Raw genomic sequence first — 19,882 nt, forward strand, 5'->3', positions numbered from 1 at the left:
TGGAGTGACGTTTACAAATTCTTGTTGGTGTGTCGTAAACTGCGAAAAATTCGCCACGCAGAATGGGAGACACGCCAGCTTCAGATGTGGAGTCCAACAACAGCATCCCAAGTGTCGAAAATCAATCTGATCCGGTAACTATTTAGCTAAACATATATTTATACGATTACATACAATCTTGCTTACAGTTGAGTTTGTTATCAGAGCCGGCGTCCCTTTGGCGGCTTGGAGTTTCAAGTGTCGGAAGTAGTCGGAAGATTAGAAGCCGTAGTGAATGCTCAAGATGGGTCCGAAGAGGAAAAAAAGCCGGAACCGCGCAAGATGAGCGGTAGTATCTTTGAACCAGAAGAAAGCTCCATGGATGAAATTCTTAAGATGTTAGAAGATTTGGTGATAAAAACGGACCCTAATTCTGAAAGTATTGAGCCTCCATTGCTACCTACAGATGCGATAACTCGTGCTGCTATACTTTCACACAGTATATCAGCTTTGTTTGCTAGACTAGAAAGAAATCATGCTGTTAGATTGGGAGCACATATAGCAACCGAAACTACTCGTTGGATGTCACATATGTTTAGGTATGTATTATTATTAAAATCCTAACTAATTTAATCATAAATTCATAAAACAACTTTAACAAATTTCATTCTATTCAGCTAACTTTTCAATATAACTGAAAAAATAGCTAATATTTCATACAACCCAAACTTTACATTGATAAAGTCCTAGGATCATTGTATTATTGTATGTTTAATAAATTGAAAGTATAGATAAGTAAAAATAATTAAGGGGCAGATCTTACTATAAATGAGCCCTTTTTATCTTTGATAAAAAAAAAAACTTCAAAAAATGTTTCTATATCTAGAATTTTTTTTCTCTGTACTAGTCTACAATTACTCTAGCCTATAAGTGAATGTTTTGTGAGGAATATGTCAAGAGATGTCTTCCAACAAATTTACTTCTTTTTCACACAGAACTAAATCTGGTGTGGCTTCAGAATGTTATAGTTCAGAAGTTTGGCACCATTATCCAATGTATTAATTTGGTATTAGGATTTAACACAGCATTTTCCAACCATATCTGTGCAATGCCCCACTTTAGCCTATCTAAAATACTATGCCTTCCTATGTAACATTATTGATTTTCTTCTAAGGTGCAAATAAAATATACATCTACTACCGCTTTAATGCTTTTACATCTAAAACCAATCACTTTATTCAGTTTTTCATCATAGGTATAATATTTTTAACAGTTGCTGGTGAATATTAATCAGTATTTTTCAAGCTATTATATGTCATGTCCCTCTTAGCCTTTCTAACATTCTTACACTCTTTATGTAACATATATTTTTTGTATAAAAGCGAAAGGGTTAAACTTGTGCTGAGACCACTTTCAAATTGCTCCCTGTAACAAATTAATCGGCTACCTATATGATGTAGGCCCTATATTGGGAAATATAGATTTAACATATGCTCTGATCTCTTTTATGACCATTGCCTTTATAAATGTTTGAACATTTCATTATTGGCTATGTACCATGGGACATTACATATTATCGTAAGTAATATGTTCTGTATGTCGGATAATGGAAATATTGGAGTAGCTGGTCACACCCATAGCAATGACTACATAAAAAACTTTAAAATTATAATCAAACATTGTTATCTATAAAATTATTATATTTCACCTTGAGCTCTAATGTACTATATGATAAGATTGCCCATCAATTAACTCTCATGTTAACAGAGTATATAAAACTATGAAACAAAAATAATGGTTAATTGCAATATGTTATATATTTTATCTATAAAGACAAATTTATTTTACAAGTACCTGTATGTTATGTTTTAAATCATAGATAATAAATAAATAAAAACAAAGATTTTTTTGTAAACGGAACAAACTAAAATGTAAATTATTGGATATATTTTCAAATCATAGTTATGGCATAATTAATATATAGGCAGTATAAGACCAGTCATCATAGCATTCTTTATTGGGGCCTATGTCATGCAGTGGGCATCTATCGGTAGTGCTCCATGACCTTTTGTCATCACACATACAGCACACTAAAATCTTTCCTAGAACTTTGTGGCACGAAAGCTAAATTCGGGAGAAGAGTAAATGCGACGTGCCACTGTGTTTCAAATAAAAGTAATTGTAAATGTTACAAGTTGTTAATTTTACTGTGGGACACTTGTATCAGACCACACACCTGTGTACCACGGCACACCGATTGCGAAGCACTGATTTATAGCATTACAACCTTTATCCACTATTGCCTCAATGAAAAGGAGCAGCATCCACTACTGGATGACACAGCCTTTATTGTGAACATATTAAATGATTGCAATTATACCGGGGGATTAGTTACAAACATAAAGTTTTAAAAGTGATTGTACAGCTCATTTTTCAACAAATTTTTATAGCATTTATAGATGTAAATGCTGTAAAAAAAGTTTGCATCATGTATAAAATGATTACTGTAACATACATTACATATATTTTTTTTATTTGGAATGTGACAATTCAATAAATTCTTGCAGTACTTCAGGAACAGATAGTGAATAAAAATTAATTTTAGTAGTTTTGGGTATTTTAGAAAACACTTTATCTTACTATATTATGCTTACGTTATTATTACTGAAAACATAGATTTTCACATAGGATGTAACATAAATTAATTGACAGTAAATGAGTTGTACATTCACTTTGAAGCTTTTACACCTATAACCATTCATCCTGTATGTAGTTGGTTTCAACAAGTTCCTATTTACTAATTCGTTATAATTGCAACAGTTGGCTGATTATAAACAATGAAAATTATACAGGATACAGAATAATCAACTAATTTTACACAAAGTAAACACAGGATGTTTCCTATGTTACAATTTATAATAGTATTATGTTGTTTACCCAGTGCATTATTTTTATTGAAGGTTGATTAAATAGACAAGCTTTAGACAATATTACACAAAATGAATATGGTTACAATTATTCGAACAACAATATGTTGATAATAAATAAATAATTTAAATATATGAAGAAAAATATGTGATGTGTACACTCAACACTTATTTTACACTGCTTTTTACCAAATAATACTCATTAATATATTTTTTATTCTATTATTTTTAAGTGTAACCTTTTTTAATTTAATCTTAGATATTGCTTATAAAAACTTATCTATTAGTCAACATAGTCTAATTTCGGCCCTCTTGAGTCGCAGCCTAAACTGAGGTCCTCTTGCCGTAGCGATCTCAAAGCTGATCTCCTGGTGAAATAGTAGTATGTAGTGGCCTGAGCCGAGGCTCCTCTGGGAGCTTTCCAGCTTCGACACCTTAAAAGAGGTCTTAATCTAGGCCGGATGACCCCGCAGAATCTTCAGATGCCATTTGGTCAACAATCGTAATCCATTCCAAAAAAAAACTACAAAAAATACCATGTATTTTTAGACGATTTTTTTGCAAGTTTTTCTAAGGAATATCTACTACTACTACCATGTAAATAAGAATTGGACATACATTGTTCATTTTATATAACTTGTATAGCAAACAAAGTTGTGTTAGCTGGAATTTATTGTCTGATACTAAAAACATCAACATATATCTGATACTATAAACATTACCTAAAGAAAATTAGCTGAATTAATAGATAAACCTTATGCAGGTGGTCCCATAAATCAATCTGAAATTGTGTAATAAAGGCATCTTCTGAAAACCATAGAAAGTTATGAAAAATAATGTATGTCATGTATGCTTTTAGTTCTTTAAGTCGGATGCAGTGATAATTTTGAGTAATTTATTTGGAAAATATTTAAATCGGACTTGCAATTATGAGTTTGTCTTTGGTTTATAGAAAGGTTATTTAAGGTGACATGAAAATGAAAAATAATTTGATATGTAAATATTTGTAGACTTATTAAATGAAAAAAACATCACAGCGTGCTTTATTTTTTTTACTTTAATAGAATTTTTTCAACTGCTTTCTATTTGACGTTGATTTATGGGAATCGTGACAATAATATGAGATATACAATATATATTGTATAAAAAATATGATAAAATATGCTTAATGTTTTCATTTTCTTTTTATTCTCACTGATGTTAGTGAAACTTATATTTTTTAAAACTATTACAAGCTTATAATCTGCCTGTGTCTATAGAATGTTTGTATAAATTGTCTGAGACTCCAGACATGTTTACAATGCATTCTAAATTTGAATTTCATGGATCAGATGCATAATGTAAATGCAATATTTTTTCTTTTTAAATAAAAGACATTGATTTATGCTGTTTTATATTCAAAAAAATGTATCAGACTCATGAATGATATTATAATTTATAATAAATTGAGATTTTTACTTTGATATGAATTGACTTACATATTGTGTGTTTACTAACAAGTCATGATCAACCCTGATTTTATGTAATTGATATGGACCGCTTATAAAAAATAACACTCATAGTAAAATAATAGAAAAAAAATCTTTAAGCGGTAGGAACCTCATAAAATAATTAAAAATCTAAATAAATAAGTAGGAATTACTATAATTTCGATAAACCAATATGATTAAATTGTTTTCAGGCTAGTAGATTATAATGCATTCTACCATCAAGACCAGATGGAGGGTCTGGTGAGGGTAACAAGGATGCTGCTACATCATAGATATCCTCGCTACTTAGAAGATGGAGGTAAGACAGATTTTTTTATAGGACTTGTTAATGTACCAGGATTAAGTTGTGCAGATTATAAAAATTAAAAGAAAAACACAAAGCTTCGGAAATAAAATCTACATTGCCATTCCTGTGTATATTTAAATATATGTAATATACTATGTTTATATACCATTTTAGTTAGTAGAATATTTATATTAGATTAATATTTATATTATCTTTTTTTTTCTATTTCATTAATTTATGTCTGCACCGCGTTGTATGTATATGTATAAGAAGTATACATATAAAAAACACATAGTTAATTATTTTAAAAAAAAATAACATCACTGTGTTTGTGGCATCTTAAAGTGTACACCCCTCGACACTGTACCACAAAGTCGAGTACACTCGCTGGCACAGGAGTATTGTTTGACTGCAATCTGTAATAACATTAGAAATAAAATTGAGACAGGCGAGATCTGGAAGGCTCTCCAGAGAGGCCAAAGAATGTCCACTCGACGCGATAGCAGTTTTCTAATAAAAACTTTTTTTACAACAAGACAAGAGTCATTAAATGTATAGTAAACCGCACTAACCTATTGGAATAAGTCAATAACAAAATATATGATATCTTACGAATAGAGATGAGGGATGGAAGGTGATGTCTGACAAATATATGAGTTGTGAAGAAAGAAAGATGAACAACGAAAGAAAGTATAAACTATAAATGAGGAAAATTAAAATTTAAAATATCATTAACCCGGATAAACAAAGTCACTGTCCCACATGCAGGGATTAAGGATATGTCCCAAAAACGGGACCGCAAAAAAGGTCCTGTCCACTTAAAAATAATGCAGCTATGAAAAGAATAACTTTCTAAAATTTAAATTTGCCCACTGTCTGTCGCTGTCTTTTAAGCCTATAAACGCCCACTGAAAATCGTAGACCTCTCCCAAAGATATTTAAGGCGAGATTTATAATCGCTACAATTTGCAGACGGATTTCCGATCGGAGTGTAGTGTTATGGTTAGTAGAGGGCGCTGCTGTCTATCCTCTGGACACTTGTTTATGAACAGTGATAACCCTACATAATTAATGCACCTAGTGTGAATTATATAAGATTGTATTTCGAGAATCGAACCTGAGACCTACGATCACAAATCTCAGTCCTCTAATGCTGTGTTAACACTACTCTCGATTATAGTAATAGATAATACAAATAGATATAAGTAATATGTCTTTGTTTTATTCCAGCTTTAGCATTCACTGCACGTCTTCCATCCATATACAGCTGTGTTGCCAGTCCTCTGGTGGTTGTTCAACACCTGTGTCGACAGTTGAGTCTACCGCTGGCCTGCGTTCGACCAGTTCCAGTACACCCATCAGGTATGACTTGTTCTATAAATACAAATTGGTTATACGTCTAGAAGCTTTAAATATTATAGCAAGAAAAAGTGTTCTAAAGTCTGAAATTACTGCGTATTAAAATTAGTTATTATTTATTATCTGTCTCTGCAGAATGTACTGCCAGAAGGTATTGGTCTGACGCATTGTCATAGAATAAATAATTCATGTGATATTTTATATTACTTTCGTCGTTTGGATATGGGTGTAAAATCTATATAGCTTTTTGTTGACAAATGATCTATACATTTGCCACTTTAAAGCTTTTATATCTATAACCAATCATCCTGTGTATCAACCACTGACGTCACATCCTTAATGATATATTAATCTTTATGTATTTTAAAATACTAAGAGATTTTCAAAAGACATTGAACTAACAACAATAGTTAATGATTTTGTTGACATACTTCAAGCCAATTTCCAGAGTATCAGATATCCCAGTGGTAGAGGAGTGAGACTTGTCGTGGGTTCAATTCCCAGGATGCTGTCTTTTATATAATTCAAACTTTGTACATTAAATATAGGGCTGCCACTGCTAACAAACTAGTTTCCAGAGGATGGGCAGCAACGCCCTCTTGCCATAATATATTCTGATCATCAACCCTGCCTAGAGTGGCGATTATGGTATATCCTCAATAGATATTTTTAGGGGAGGCCTATACCTTACAGTGGGCATGTATGCAATAAATCGACTGGACATAGCGCGGGACTCTTTCTCTTTGATTTTGATTTTTTCATCTTTACGCTATTGTTCGAGTGTACGCATACATAATAAAGTTTCAGAAAACTTCTTAGATCTTTTCTTGGTTTTAAATCAAAGTAAAGTAAAGAACTTGGTTTGTTGACATTTGCATTGTTGATATTGTAATGTAAATATCAAAAATTGTTCAATTTAATTTAAATTTAGCAACTGTTGAGTTTCTGGTCGGCTTTTCTCAGCACTATGCTTAAAGCTAAAATAATTTACGATTTTAAAAATCCGTATAAATGCCCACTTGAATAAAGATATTTTGAATTCGATCTAGCGTGCCAGCCCTTACTCCTATAACGCGATTAACCCATCTTTATATTCATCTACTTATAGGACAAGGCATGGATGTGGAAGCATTGGAACGATTGTGTGAAGAAGACGTCGCTGGTAACAGGACGCCTTTGCTGGTGTTGGGAGAGGTGGGCGCTCCGCCCCTCGGCTTTGGGACGCCGGTTGCCGCTCTCGGCGCGATTTGCAAGGGCTACAATATACATCTACATTTGCGAGGCCATGCGTTGACATTACCAGCGGCCACAGGAAGAGAGGAGGTATACCTATTTAATTATCTGTTAATATATCTTCTTTTCAGTTTAACTATCGTGATTATAGATGTCGCTGCAGGTCGTACTTAGAGACAGGGCCTCTAGGTTATAACTCTACACCCAAGGACATAGATGTAGGGTAATAATAATAAAAGTAATAAAATAAATACCTGTTGTATCTGTAATAGTTAATGAACGAGGTGATGGAAGTGAGGCGACGAGTGAAAGGAAAATTAGTATGGTATGGAATGGTGGAAAAATTGTAGAACGTAAGACGAAGAAATAACATACATTGAATGAAAGATAAGCAAAGAAATAAAAGATTATATGTCCCGTTCCATAAATACGGGCAGGGATTGACAGCAAAAAGTAATAAAAATGTCACATTTACCATTTCTGTAAACTAAACCTAAAATAGTCTTATTTTCATATTTATTTTAATAGTTTTATTCCATACAATATTTTTAAGAAAGAACAAGGACATATGTGGCAAGGGCGACATTGATGGCATTTCTAAACTTCACATTGACAGCTTTTGTGTTGCACATAGTAAATTTGGACTTTACGAGTAATGAGCTAAGGTCGATTTTCATTTGTCGTCGGGAGATGTTTACTTAAAACGTCCATAGACAGAGATAGAAACGTTCGAGAAGTTTCGACATATACCGTTCACTGATTGATCAATTCATATAAGTGAACGAACTTTCTAGAACTTGATTCTTTGAATATGCAACATTGTGAAAATAAAGTTCAACCAACGATATAAGAAGAATAAGCAGTTTTTGTTCTCTCAAAGCCTCTTTTATCTCATACAGTGATTTTATTTAAGCAGCCAATCTACGTATGTTTACGTAACAATAATTTTAATTAGAAAATAATTAATGATTTTAAAATACAATTTCTTATCTATATGTCTCCAATAAACCTATAGATCAGGGGTGACCAAACTTCTTGATAGTTCAAACCATTGTTCAAAATTTGAAATTTTTCCTGGACGTTATTTACGCATTTAAAATACGCAGACGAATATTTTTTTACAAAAAATATATTTATCGAAACTATATGACAAGAGTACAAAATATGTATGTATATTGAAAGTAGATATAATGGTACATGTATATGACAGCACTCCTAATAATACTTAAAGTTGCCGGTTACTTATTTATGATTGGTGTTTGGTTTTCGCTAATTTTATGGTGGAATAATAATAATAATTCACACCAGGAGCTGAAATAGGTAATGTAAATTTAAATATTGAAATAATTCGACAATCATTCGGAGCCAAAAATAATCGTTCAAAGAGCTGCATGTGGCTCGCGTGCCGTAGTTTGGCCACTCCTGCTATAGATCTACCTTTTCTCTCTTTCTCTGTTTCATTCCTTCATATCTACTTTTCTTGTACAAATCTTTTATCTTTTCCACAGACATACAGTGTTGCGGACTCGCTGACACTTACACCTGGCCTCTGGTTCGGTGTACCCGGCCTGCCTGTTGTTGTATCCTTTATAAAATCCCTTCAAAGTTTCAAATCAATTCATCATGCAATAATATATCTTATAACACAAACAATACGGTATAAAAACGATTGGATAAGTGCATTGTCTTGGACATATGTATCCATACAGTGTGATTGAAAACACAATAAAATTATAAAAGAAAAATACACGTCTGTAGTATAAATCCATGGGCAAAGGTATATTTAGTAAGAAGTGAAAGTTATGTAAACATATTCAGAACAAATGATGTTTAAAATGTGTAATGCCAATGTTAAGGGACTTTTAATGTATTATTTACGTGATTTATTAATTTTTTTTATAATAATCGTGTAAGCTCTTTTTTATCTGTGTAATATCAGTTTCTATACCGTTATGTTGTTTTAAATAGTTTATATATTAAGAAATTATTTTATTACACAAAAATGATTAAACTTTCAAGTTTATGCGATCATTTCTTTTAGTTTATGTTTTTTAATTGCAAAATCTATTTATATACATACCTGGTTTTCTGGGATATCGCATTAGAAAAACTAAAATATGAATCTCTGAAACCCTTGGCTTTTACAACTTTAATTATAGCACCTTACATTAAAGTTTTAACCCACCTTTTATACAGGATTATATAAAATCGATACAATTTTTTTTATCTATTATAGGCAAAGAGTTTGACTTCTATCTCGCTTGTTAAGTGATGACGAGGTCTTCGATGGTACATGCTTGCCTAGAAGAAACCTATTCAATCTGGACTTATATTCCATAAGAATATTCCAAGAATTGTATAATTTTATTAATAATCATTTTGAAATACATTTCCTTAGCATTTACACAGACGTTTTACAAAATACCGGAACCCATCACAGCCAACGAACACTCGAAGTCCGTCAGCACGGTAAGATTCCTTTATTTAAAGTTTACCGATAAGCGCTGTTTCGCAACTCATGTTCATTCGTGTTCAAGTCATCACACTGTTAGTCTGCACGAGAGAAAAAATACGTTAAAATTATAAATACATTCATTTAAAGATTTAACATGGTAAGCAATCAATAAAACGACTTCTAAATAAAAAGATGAAAATATAAAAACAGAATAATTTAAAGAGTGACTTTACACTTTTTAAAACCCTTTATTCGGTTACTTCTACTAGCTTAAATACATTCACTCATTCATTCAAGATCATACCATACGGCGAGTTATCGAGCATGTCTACCTAGTGGGGGTCCCACGTCGCGTCTACCGACTCGTGGTCGCACTAGAGGTTGCACGAGCGATATACCCCGTCCACTGTCACTTTACGAGCAATTCTTCGAGCTATGTCGATAGCAAAAACTCCGAGCATAGCTCTCTCCATTTTTCTGATTGATCTTGAATATTTAATGGAATGAGGCGTTTCTTCGCGGAAGTCCATCCTAAGTAAGAAAAGGATATAAATGCGTATGCGGCAAACAATGCGAATCACACAACCGCCACCGCCAAATTACACAACAGAGTGTGTTTGGCACTAATCGGTGTAACATAACTCCTGAAGATGCTCCGTGGAGGGGTGAAACACGTGTTGAGTAATTTAACGCATTTATCAGCGGGCTGGCGGGCGGTGCACTTTATTGGACGACTACCACTGCATGTGCGGAAGTGGCTAAATATTGGTCCTTTTCTTACTGATTGATCTTGAGCCTATAAGACCTACCGTAAGCGATCACGTCTCGGATCCGTAAGTTATCACCGGCAACAGACCCTGGCCAAAGACCTTCATTTTCAGGCCTTGCAGTATTTTAGAGATGTTTCTATGCCTCCCGAAATCCTAGTTGGATTGGGCTAGTAATCTCTTTCTCTAAGTTGGACTTACCAGGCATATATAATCGTCTACAACTTCGAGCGTAACACCTTCGAATAATCCTCGTGTGGTTTGAATCCAGGCGGGTGGTAGAGAAGGCGCATTGGCTGCGCTTGCTGGTTTAAGTGGAGGCTCAAGACTTGCAGCGTTGCCGCTCTGGGCGGCGGCACGCGTGGGCGGTGCCCGGCGTCTGGCACGACGCCTCCATTCAGCGTTCCGGTCTGCTCGAGCTGCTCGTGCTGTGATTGCAGGCGCTGGTTTAAGACTACTCGTAAGTGATAGCTTAAGTTACAATATTTGCCCACAGCTGAAACACACATCTGATGTGCAATTTTGTGTATAGTGGGTGAATTGAAGACTCTAGGTTCGTCGGAAAATTTGAGATCTGATCTGTACAGTGTGATTAGTTCTAGGTATTTTAAAGGGGTGGTACCGTACCCGGCGATAAATATTGCATATCGACCTTTGGAAAGAGACGATCGGCTAATTTCGGCTTCGTAGAGCACTATCTCTGTCCCACACTACCTATGTGACGTTTTGTCAGTCGCTGTATTTGGTGCGACTGAGATAGTTGAATAAACACTTCTACTTTGGACTTCGCGTTGTGATTACTTCCAAGGTCTACCTAGGAAGAATCCTAACGGGTTCCGCATTAAAAGTGACTACAAAAAATGGTTGCTTTTATCCAAAACTTTAATAAATACGCTGACTTCAATCTAAATGATACCAACAGATATGACCAACTATACTTCATATATATTATTTTGTTACTTCACCAGTTTAAAATGACTTTTTAATCTTTTTCGAGTCTAATAAGTTCCTATATGTATATTTAAATATTTTTTATTTTATTTTAGAGTGAAAGACCTGGCGGTGACGAACCACCAAATGTCGACATAGTTGTAAGTATACTTAAGTGATTTGTGTATGACCTTTAAGTTTTAAGTTTTTTTTTTGTGTTTTTCAAAGGTTTAATATACACATGCTCGTAAACTATTCTAAGTTATGTAAGCAACCGAAGGCTGTGGAGGCCTGGGCGTGGATAGGCCCCCTATTAGATGGACCGAAGGCGGTCAAAACTAATAACTATGAAGTTACTGGATGCAGGCAGCACCAAGACCTATCATCTTGGTGATCATTGAGGGAAGCCTATGCCCAGTAATGGGCGTTTATTGGCTTATATCATATTAATTTTCTCTATAACCTTCCGATTAAGGATCTACCAAGAGAAGCCATCAGCTTAATGATGTAACTTCCAAAGCAGCATTGGTGTGATCAATTCAAATTTGGTTAAGAGACAGGAGTGTGGTTGGCGAAGATTGGGAGGAATCTACCAGTTGACATGAAGATATCATTTGCCCAAGAGTGTATTTTGTCAGAGTGTCAGTGCGTATACGTGTGTGTGTATGTACGAAAGTGGAGAGGTGTGAGGGGGAGTAGAACTAATATTTCAATTTCCCCATAATTAACGTTGTAGGTCGCGTGATGTTTTAAATCTAACAGAAGAGAAGTAATCTTAACGACCACGCATCAGAATACAGTTTGTGTTTTTTGGAAATATTTATCTCCCTACTACTAAGTTGATTAAAGTTGTCGTTCTGTTTGTATATTTACTTAATTAAACGTAAGGAAAGTTGAAGCTCAATAATTAAAGTTTAAGCCCAGCTGTGGAATACTGAGACTTGTGATCATACGTCGAGGGTTTGATTCCCGTGATACAAAGTTATATAATTCACACTTGTGTGCATTAATTATATGCAATTCTATATAATTATTTCACTGTTTGCAAAAAACTTTCCAGAGAATAAGCAGCAGCGTCCTCTGCTTACCATAATACGAAAAGCGTGGCGATTATGGTATACCCCCCCCCCCCTCAGATATATTTCGGGGAGAAGATTCCATGCAGTGGGGCGTCTATGGGCTGCAACAACTTTTATCTGATGCCCTAGAGGTGCTGTATTTATGGAACGGTGTTAAATGTGATATATAAAGATGTGTTTACATGAATTTAAGTTGTGAATTTACAGTAAACTATACGTAATAGAAATGTCGATTTCGTGTTCCAGGAAGCTATAAGCCAAGCGTCAGCATGCGTGGCCTTCCAGTTCGCACCGCCTGGAGTGGAAAAACCACCGCCTTATTACGATAAGCTGAACTCCTGGCTTGGTCAAGTACTTCAGAGGGAAGCTGATATGGTGAGTTTTTATTCAAAATCTCTTTATTCAAAAATTCTTTAATACGCACTTCTGAATCGTCAATTACAGAAAAAAAAAGTTGATCGAATGAAATAAATATAAAAATGTTTAAATAGTACTACTAGTATAAGATTTAATTAACAATATACTAAGAAATCGAATGTCTGTGAGGTTGAATAGGTTTACTGGGTAATTTTAGATTCTTAACACTTAATGAACGCTTGAATAGAAAGTAGACACAGTTTATTTGAAAAGTAATCCGCCTACAACTTCAGATATACCAACGCCGTAATCAATTATTAGTCAGCGCATGAAATCATTTTACATAAAACTCTCAACAATGAAATGTACGCATTAAACGTTGACTCAGGATTAATATAAGATAGTCTTCAAATCGTTATTCAATCACAGTACTAAAGATACATCACTTGAAGCCTTCCGACATTCTTGTAATTTTTTTAATATTTTTCGGCGTGAGACGCGGTTTTGACAACCGCCTACAGATCATGCGCCACGCGTCCTGAGATTTTGCGCATGCGTAGACCGATGAATTGACCTATAAGCGAAAGCGTTTTAAAATCTGCGAATATATCGCTACAAGTCTAAGATATCTTTTGGGACTTTATTGATACTCCAAGCTATATTGTAGCATTTTTAGTTTTATGTCTCACTCTGATATTAGCGGGATCAATTGTTTGTCTCCTTTTCTACACTTTTTCGTCACATAAAAACATACATTTGGCTACAACCAAGTGGAGTAAATCATTATATTCCGTTGGCTTTTAAAATAGTTACAAGAAAGTCTATTTCACAGTGACCAGTCTTAACTGTTATATATTTATACTCAAGAAACTTTAGATACGTGTAAAAGTTATAATAAATAAATGAAATTTAAAGATTAATATCGAAGTATGCGAGACGGAGAGCTACGGTGTAGTTCTGCGATACTGTCCGCTAGAGGGCACTCTTTTAGAAGATGAGCGCGTGGAGACCTGGTCCAGCATTCTGGAGGCGCAGTTGCATGTGCTGCACGCTACAGTGGACTTGAGGGAGCCCTTCAAGCAGCGTGTGGAACAGCACAACTGCTTAGTGCTGGTCCACGTGCCAGGATGGGCTGGTGAGCAAACTTCTTTATCTCTCCCCTCAAAGATCGCCACGATTTTATGTCATCTTTCTCATATAAACAGTATCATCATTATTATTTTAGTCATAGAATGTCCACTGCTGAATAATCCCATAGATTTCTAATAGGGCCGGTAAGATACAGCCTGCATCCAACGTTTTCCAAAGACTTTGAACAACATCTGTTTGCCTACTGGGCTTGCTCGTAACGAAAAAAATACGAAACATTACAGTTAATCATTCTATGAATTCACCGTTCTGGTACCGGATCCATCGCGTTGTAGGAAGGATACAGTGCCCGGGCTGACGATCAGATTTAACAAGTTCTTTAGAGTTCAATTTGACTTATGAAAATATTTATTAATTCTCATTATAAGCTACTTAACTTTTGGAATTCCTTTGATCCTCTTTTTGCCGTGATAATCGCGTTGTAAAGAAAGTGGTCAGGTACAGTGTTAGCAGATGACCCTTGTAGCAGGTTTAGAGAAGCGTCCCTGCAAAATATTGGCATTTTCTAGTAAACATATTTCTTCAATGCTACTTTGAAAGTCTTTTCTAGAAGTAAGCAAGTTATAGAATCATGAAAATCAACTATTTTGCTATTATAATATTAATTCTATCATTTCGCTTACCTTTTAAAATAGTAGTACATAGTGGTTCCAGTCGTCCCTCCCATCCGGAGGCCCTGAGCTTCGCTACTTTAAGAGGCGTTAGGCTAAGTGACAGTCTGGTCCAAAATAAAAATTACGATTATTGTTTAATTAAATTATATCTTTAATAGAAATATTATAATGCTATTGTTTTTAACCTGATATTTTTTTATATCCTTCCTTATATTTCTATTAGTAATAAATCCAGAAGTCTATACCTTAAGGTTTGTTTATTGTCTTGTTTGTTAAAATCAATGTAAATAATCCAGGTTTAGGCGGAGTAAGATATGTTCCCCCCGGATGGGAGAACGCACCCGAAGAAGAGTTGAACTCATTAAACAGAAAGCTGGTTGACACACTCCGAGTGACAGACGGAGCGTTCTCTTGTGGTGATGGAGAAGATGGAATGGCTTGTGTCAGGTAATTTTGGTTTTAGGATTGGAAGCCTGCGTCCAGTGTCTTCCAACGACCTCTAGGTTGTATGTCTACGTTGTGATGGCCGGTGCACTATGTCTCTCCAGAAAGTTAAACTCCAGCGGCCATTTTGAATCTTGTCACTTTAACAGCTTTATACCTGATTCGATCTCTCAGACAAATCCCGAGTATAATGACCTGTGTTTCAAAATTTAAAAAAAGAACATATTTCAGAATGTGATCACTCATTATTAGGTGTAATATACGATTAATTAAATAATTTTGTGATTAATAAATATTGGCCGGTGAAGCTAGTAGCTATTAGTGCCTAAAAGCGCCGTGGCGCTGCTATCGCTAGTCGTGAGACATCTCCGCGTCGCGATAGCGCTCTGTTGACAGTTCACGTTTGGCGTCCGTAGGTGACGGACGTATTACCGTATTCATATTTTTATTCATTAGATTGCATATTTTTATATAAAGATCGTGATTATCGTCGGACACAATTTAAGATATAGACTTTGAAATGATACAACAATTTGAAAGCAGCTGTCGTGATTATGAGCGCGGTAACGAAAGTAATATTGCAGGAACCACAATATCAATATATTAGGGAGACCGGAAAGTAATGTCACATTCTTAAGTTAAATTCACGTGACCTCATTTTAAACAAGTTTTTATTTCTAATCAACAATATATTCATATTCGTTGTCAACAACCTTTTGTCATTTAGTATACATCGTCTTCAAAGTACTTAATAAGCTACCAAATGACAAACGAATCTATTAATTCGCTTCCTAATATGGTTAAATAGTAGTATGTAGCAGCTGGAACCTTGGCTCCTGGGAGACCTCGAGTCTCGCCACTATAAAAGTGGTCTTAGACTAGACTCACTCTGCACAACGCCACCTGGACTGTACTGAATCTGCAAATGATATTTGAGCAGTGAGAGTCCGGTCAAAAAATACGAAACAAAATTTCTTTGTCTGTTCTTAATTTGAATGTTTTTTTTTTTTATAATGAAATATTAAGTTTGAATTTATATGGATAATAATAAATATATTTTCAGATTCGGTATGGTAACCGCCGATACGGACGTAGACGAATTATTAGATTTAGTTGTGAGCGCCGGTAAGGATGTAGAAGATAATTCCAAAGCTCTTACAGATATGACTGAAGTATTAAAAAAGGGTGAGTTTCACTAACGTATCTCTTGCATTATTTTTTTTAATTTTCAGCAATGCAAATATTACTACATTAATACATGTAAATATAAACTTTTGATATCTAATTCAAATAAGACAGACTAATGACTTCTGGCAGTACAATATCTGTAGGTACAGAGAGTAAACAATAATTGATTTTAATATGTCATTGTCTATTCAGCCCATAGATATCCATTGCATAACATAAATCTCTCTCAAGACATATATGTGATGGTGGTGGGGTGTTTTACCATAATCGTCACGCTTGGAAGGATAAGAAAGGACGCTGCTGCCCATCCTCTGAAAACTTGTCTTTGAGCAATAGCAATCACGTGTAATTAATGCACAGAGTGTAAATCGAACACACGACCTATGATCCCAAGTCTCAGTATTCTACAGCTTAGCTACCACTGCTAGTTATATTATTACATTATTTATTACTTCTGAAATCATTTACTTTTGAATAAGGTGTACCGTGTATTAATTTTAAAGCTTTAAACCAGAGTTCCCCAAACTTTTTTTGTATCGTAGACCCCTTGCCGTGTTTTTCCATGTTGGGTAGACTCCCTACTTACCTGATATTGATTTCCTGTAAATTTCTAACTGTAGTGAAGTTTAGTGTTAAAAACTTAAAGTAAAAACAAATGTTAATTTATACATTTATTAATTGAATTTACTATCAGCGTATGTGTTGAGATCCACTTTCGTGGACCCCATTTTCATTTCATGGACCCCCAATTTTTTTTTCGCTGTCGTAGACTCCTTGCAGGTTGTCCCCCTAGGGGTCGATATAGACCACTCTGGGAATCACTGCTTTAAACCAATTTTCAATCACTATGTATAAAAATGACGTAATTCCTAGGCATTGAAGAAGCTCAGGCAGATTTAGAACGTGAGGCGTGGCAGGAAGGTCTACTTCGAAGAGTGCCAGTGGTGGGACGTGTGGTTTCATGGTGGGCACCACCACCGCCACCCACCGGCCGCCGTTTACTGCTAACCCACGGCACCCTGCAGGCCACTGATGATATATACAGGTCAGTGACACATCCGTACTTCTTGAACGGTTTACTTCAAACGATCAAAGTGAACGCAACTTTCTAATGTCATCAACATCATTTCATACATAGGACTTCCACAACTGAACGGGATGCGATAGAATCAAAATATAAGCTTTTATCGATTACATAGCTTGATTGAAAAGGAGAAAGTTAAAAAATATAGTTTATTATAGCGTAATAAGTTACAGTTTTTTTTTATTAAATAATATACTAATGACCAATGGATGTAATGTTTCTACATATTAGTAAGTTTGTCGATGTGTGCATTTGCTTGTTTCTCTCCCTCTCTCTCTTTCTCCCTCTCCCTCTCTCTCTTTCTCTCTCCTATTGTGCTTGCGTATGTAAGTATGATTTACGAAAGATCTATATTCAAGTAGGCATTTAAGCAATAGTAGGATTTATTGTAATGTGAAACTTATATACATGTGTACTCAGATTTGTGAAGGATTTATTAATTTTTTTCAAGACGCAATTCATACTTTATTTATTTTTATTACTTATTTTTATCATGTTATAGTTGCAAATAGTTTCATCTATCTATCTAATAATAAAATATACACTTTTTACGGGTTTAGAAATTCTTGCTATTTGCTATATTTTCACCTAGCTGACTGCGTCCGGGAATTAAACAAAAAAAAAAGTTTTTTTTTTTTTCGTTAAATAATTTTTCTTGCAGCAGATAGCTGTTGTAATCAACAGCTACCTGCTAATATAAATCTAATTAGAAAATTCTAATTTTGATATATGTACCGTATATATAATTATATATTACAAACAGATTCTCCAATTTTATGTTATATATTATGTTATATATTTTATACACTTTATATGTTGAAGACAATTTTATATATATAAATATAATAATGTAATACACCAACAGATACGTGCAAAAGAAAGAGAGAGGTGATGAAGAACCTGCTCGAGCACACTCGCCGGCCAGACAGCATGACCCACCTGAAAAGGAATAACCTTCGTATAAAAAGACCACAATAAAGCGGACAGTGTCTATACCAATATATGGTCTCAATTTTATAGGATCATAATAGATCCATAGTATTGTAATACATCGTATTATTTCATTATAAATTATTTTTTAATTAATTTGGGACCATAGAGTAATATGTGAAGCCAAAGTGTTCGTGTCTGTGGTTTAATTTTTTTTTTTAAGAACTCCTTGTCTATGTCCCGTTTAAGTGATCCTATATACAAATTATACTAGTGTTATACGTGTATCACATTTTATAGTTAGTTATAAATTAAAAGTGCGTAGTCGGAAACTGATGAAAAAGTTTTTATATGTCAATAAAATATTGCAGGAACTGGCAATAAAATTGTAAGGGTGACCAGTGAAAAAAATTTTTACAGGTAATATATGGGTGTTACATCTATTATTAACCCTAGTTAATTATTCACACTGTACACATACAAAACAATGATAAATAAATCAAAATCCTGCACAAAAACAGAGTATTATGAAATATATATGTATATGTATATAAGTTAAATTTGTTTATAAAATGTAAATTGATTTGTTTATTATTCCAAATCAATCCCCTTCAAAGTAATCTCCGTCAGATAAGACATACTTTTGCCAAAGCGTTTTTCAGTCATTGAAATAGCTGGAATAGTTTTTTTTTCAGTGTATATAGCCTTCAAGGCTTTATCGACTCAATCGTGTCAAAACGGCGTCTCCGCAATTGCCGTTCCAGTTTGTTGAATTTGCGAATACGGTTACTGCGGAATGATTTTAGTCGAGTTTTAGTATGACGTCATTCATTGAAACTTGACGCATTTGAGACACAAAACATTTTCATCAAAATGGTTTAGGCCAGTGATTCCCAAAGTAGGCTACATCGACCCGCTACATCGACCCCTAGGGGTCTATAACAACCTGCAAGGGGTCTACGTCAGCGAAAAAAAATTTGGGGGTCTATGAAATGAAAATGGGGGTCCACGATAGTGGATCTCAACACATACACTGATAGTACCTATTTACTTAAATCATACTATCTTATAATATCAAAACATTTACATTATAAAATTGTGTAAGTTGTAGGATGTTGGTATTCACTTTGTGGTCGCAATACATTTTGAACATACACTAAACTTCACTACAGTTAGAAATTTACAGGAAATCAATATCAGGTAAGTAGGGGATCTACCCAACACGGAAAAAACATGGCAAGGGGTCTACGACACAAAAAAGTTTGGGGAACTCTGGTTTAGGCTGAGTCAAATGAAATTCTAACTTTTGACAAACAGACGCCCACCGAATGTAAAAGACAGTCCTACCAACCTAGGAAAAAATATCTGCTATCCTTTTCACATAATTTTTTGTTCATATATGTATAATAGTTTTGAAGTAGCGGGTAAAGTATTAGGAGGACTGGAAAGTAATGTAGCTTTCTTAAGTTAAATTCATACGATTACATTTTAACAAGTTTTTATTTCTAATCGACAATATATTCACCTTCGCTATCAACAACCTTTTGACATCGAGTATACAAATTTTCAATGCCAAAGCGGCAAAATCATTTGGTTTTTCAAATTATTTTG

At 34.5% G+C, this 19,882-nt stretch overlaps 1 protein-coding gene across 1 annotated transcript; it reads left to right on the forward strand.

The window, feature by feature from the left end:
* The first annotated feature begins 12 nt into the window (after positions 1 to 12).
* Positions 13 to 18,679, forward strand: LOC137932055 (pyridoxal-dependent decarboxylase domain-containing protein 1). The gene is made up of 15 exons (XM_068775614.1): positions 13 to 134; positions 205 to 578; positions 4,588 to 4,694; positions 5,913 to 6,044; positions 7,150 to 7,364; positions 8,783 to 8,854; positions 9,684 to 9,743; positions 10,768 to 10,956; positions 11,543 to 11,587; positions 12,752 to 12,880; positions 13,778 to 13,997; positions 14,922 to 15,072; positions 16,133 to 16,254; positions 17,131 to 17,302; positions 18,207 to 18,679. The coding sequence occupies exons 1-15, from the start codon at positions 63 to 65 to the stop codon at positions 18,292 to 18,294; spliced, it is 2,148 nt and encodes a 715-aa protein (XP_068631715.1). The 5' UTR covers positions 13 to 62; the 3' UTR covers positions 18,295 to 18,679.
* Positions 18,680 to 19,882: the final 1,203 nt, after the last annotated feature.

Source organism: Battus philenor, unplaced genomic scaffold, assembly GCF_028537555.1.
Source record: "Battus philenor isolate CCGP_79_NKW_IND1 unplaced genomic scaffold, ilBatPhil1.0.hap1 SCAF_9, whole genome shotgun sequence".
NCBI lineage: Eukaryota > Metazoa > Arthropoda > Insecta > Lepidoptera > Papilionidae > Battus > Battus philenor.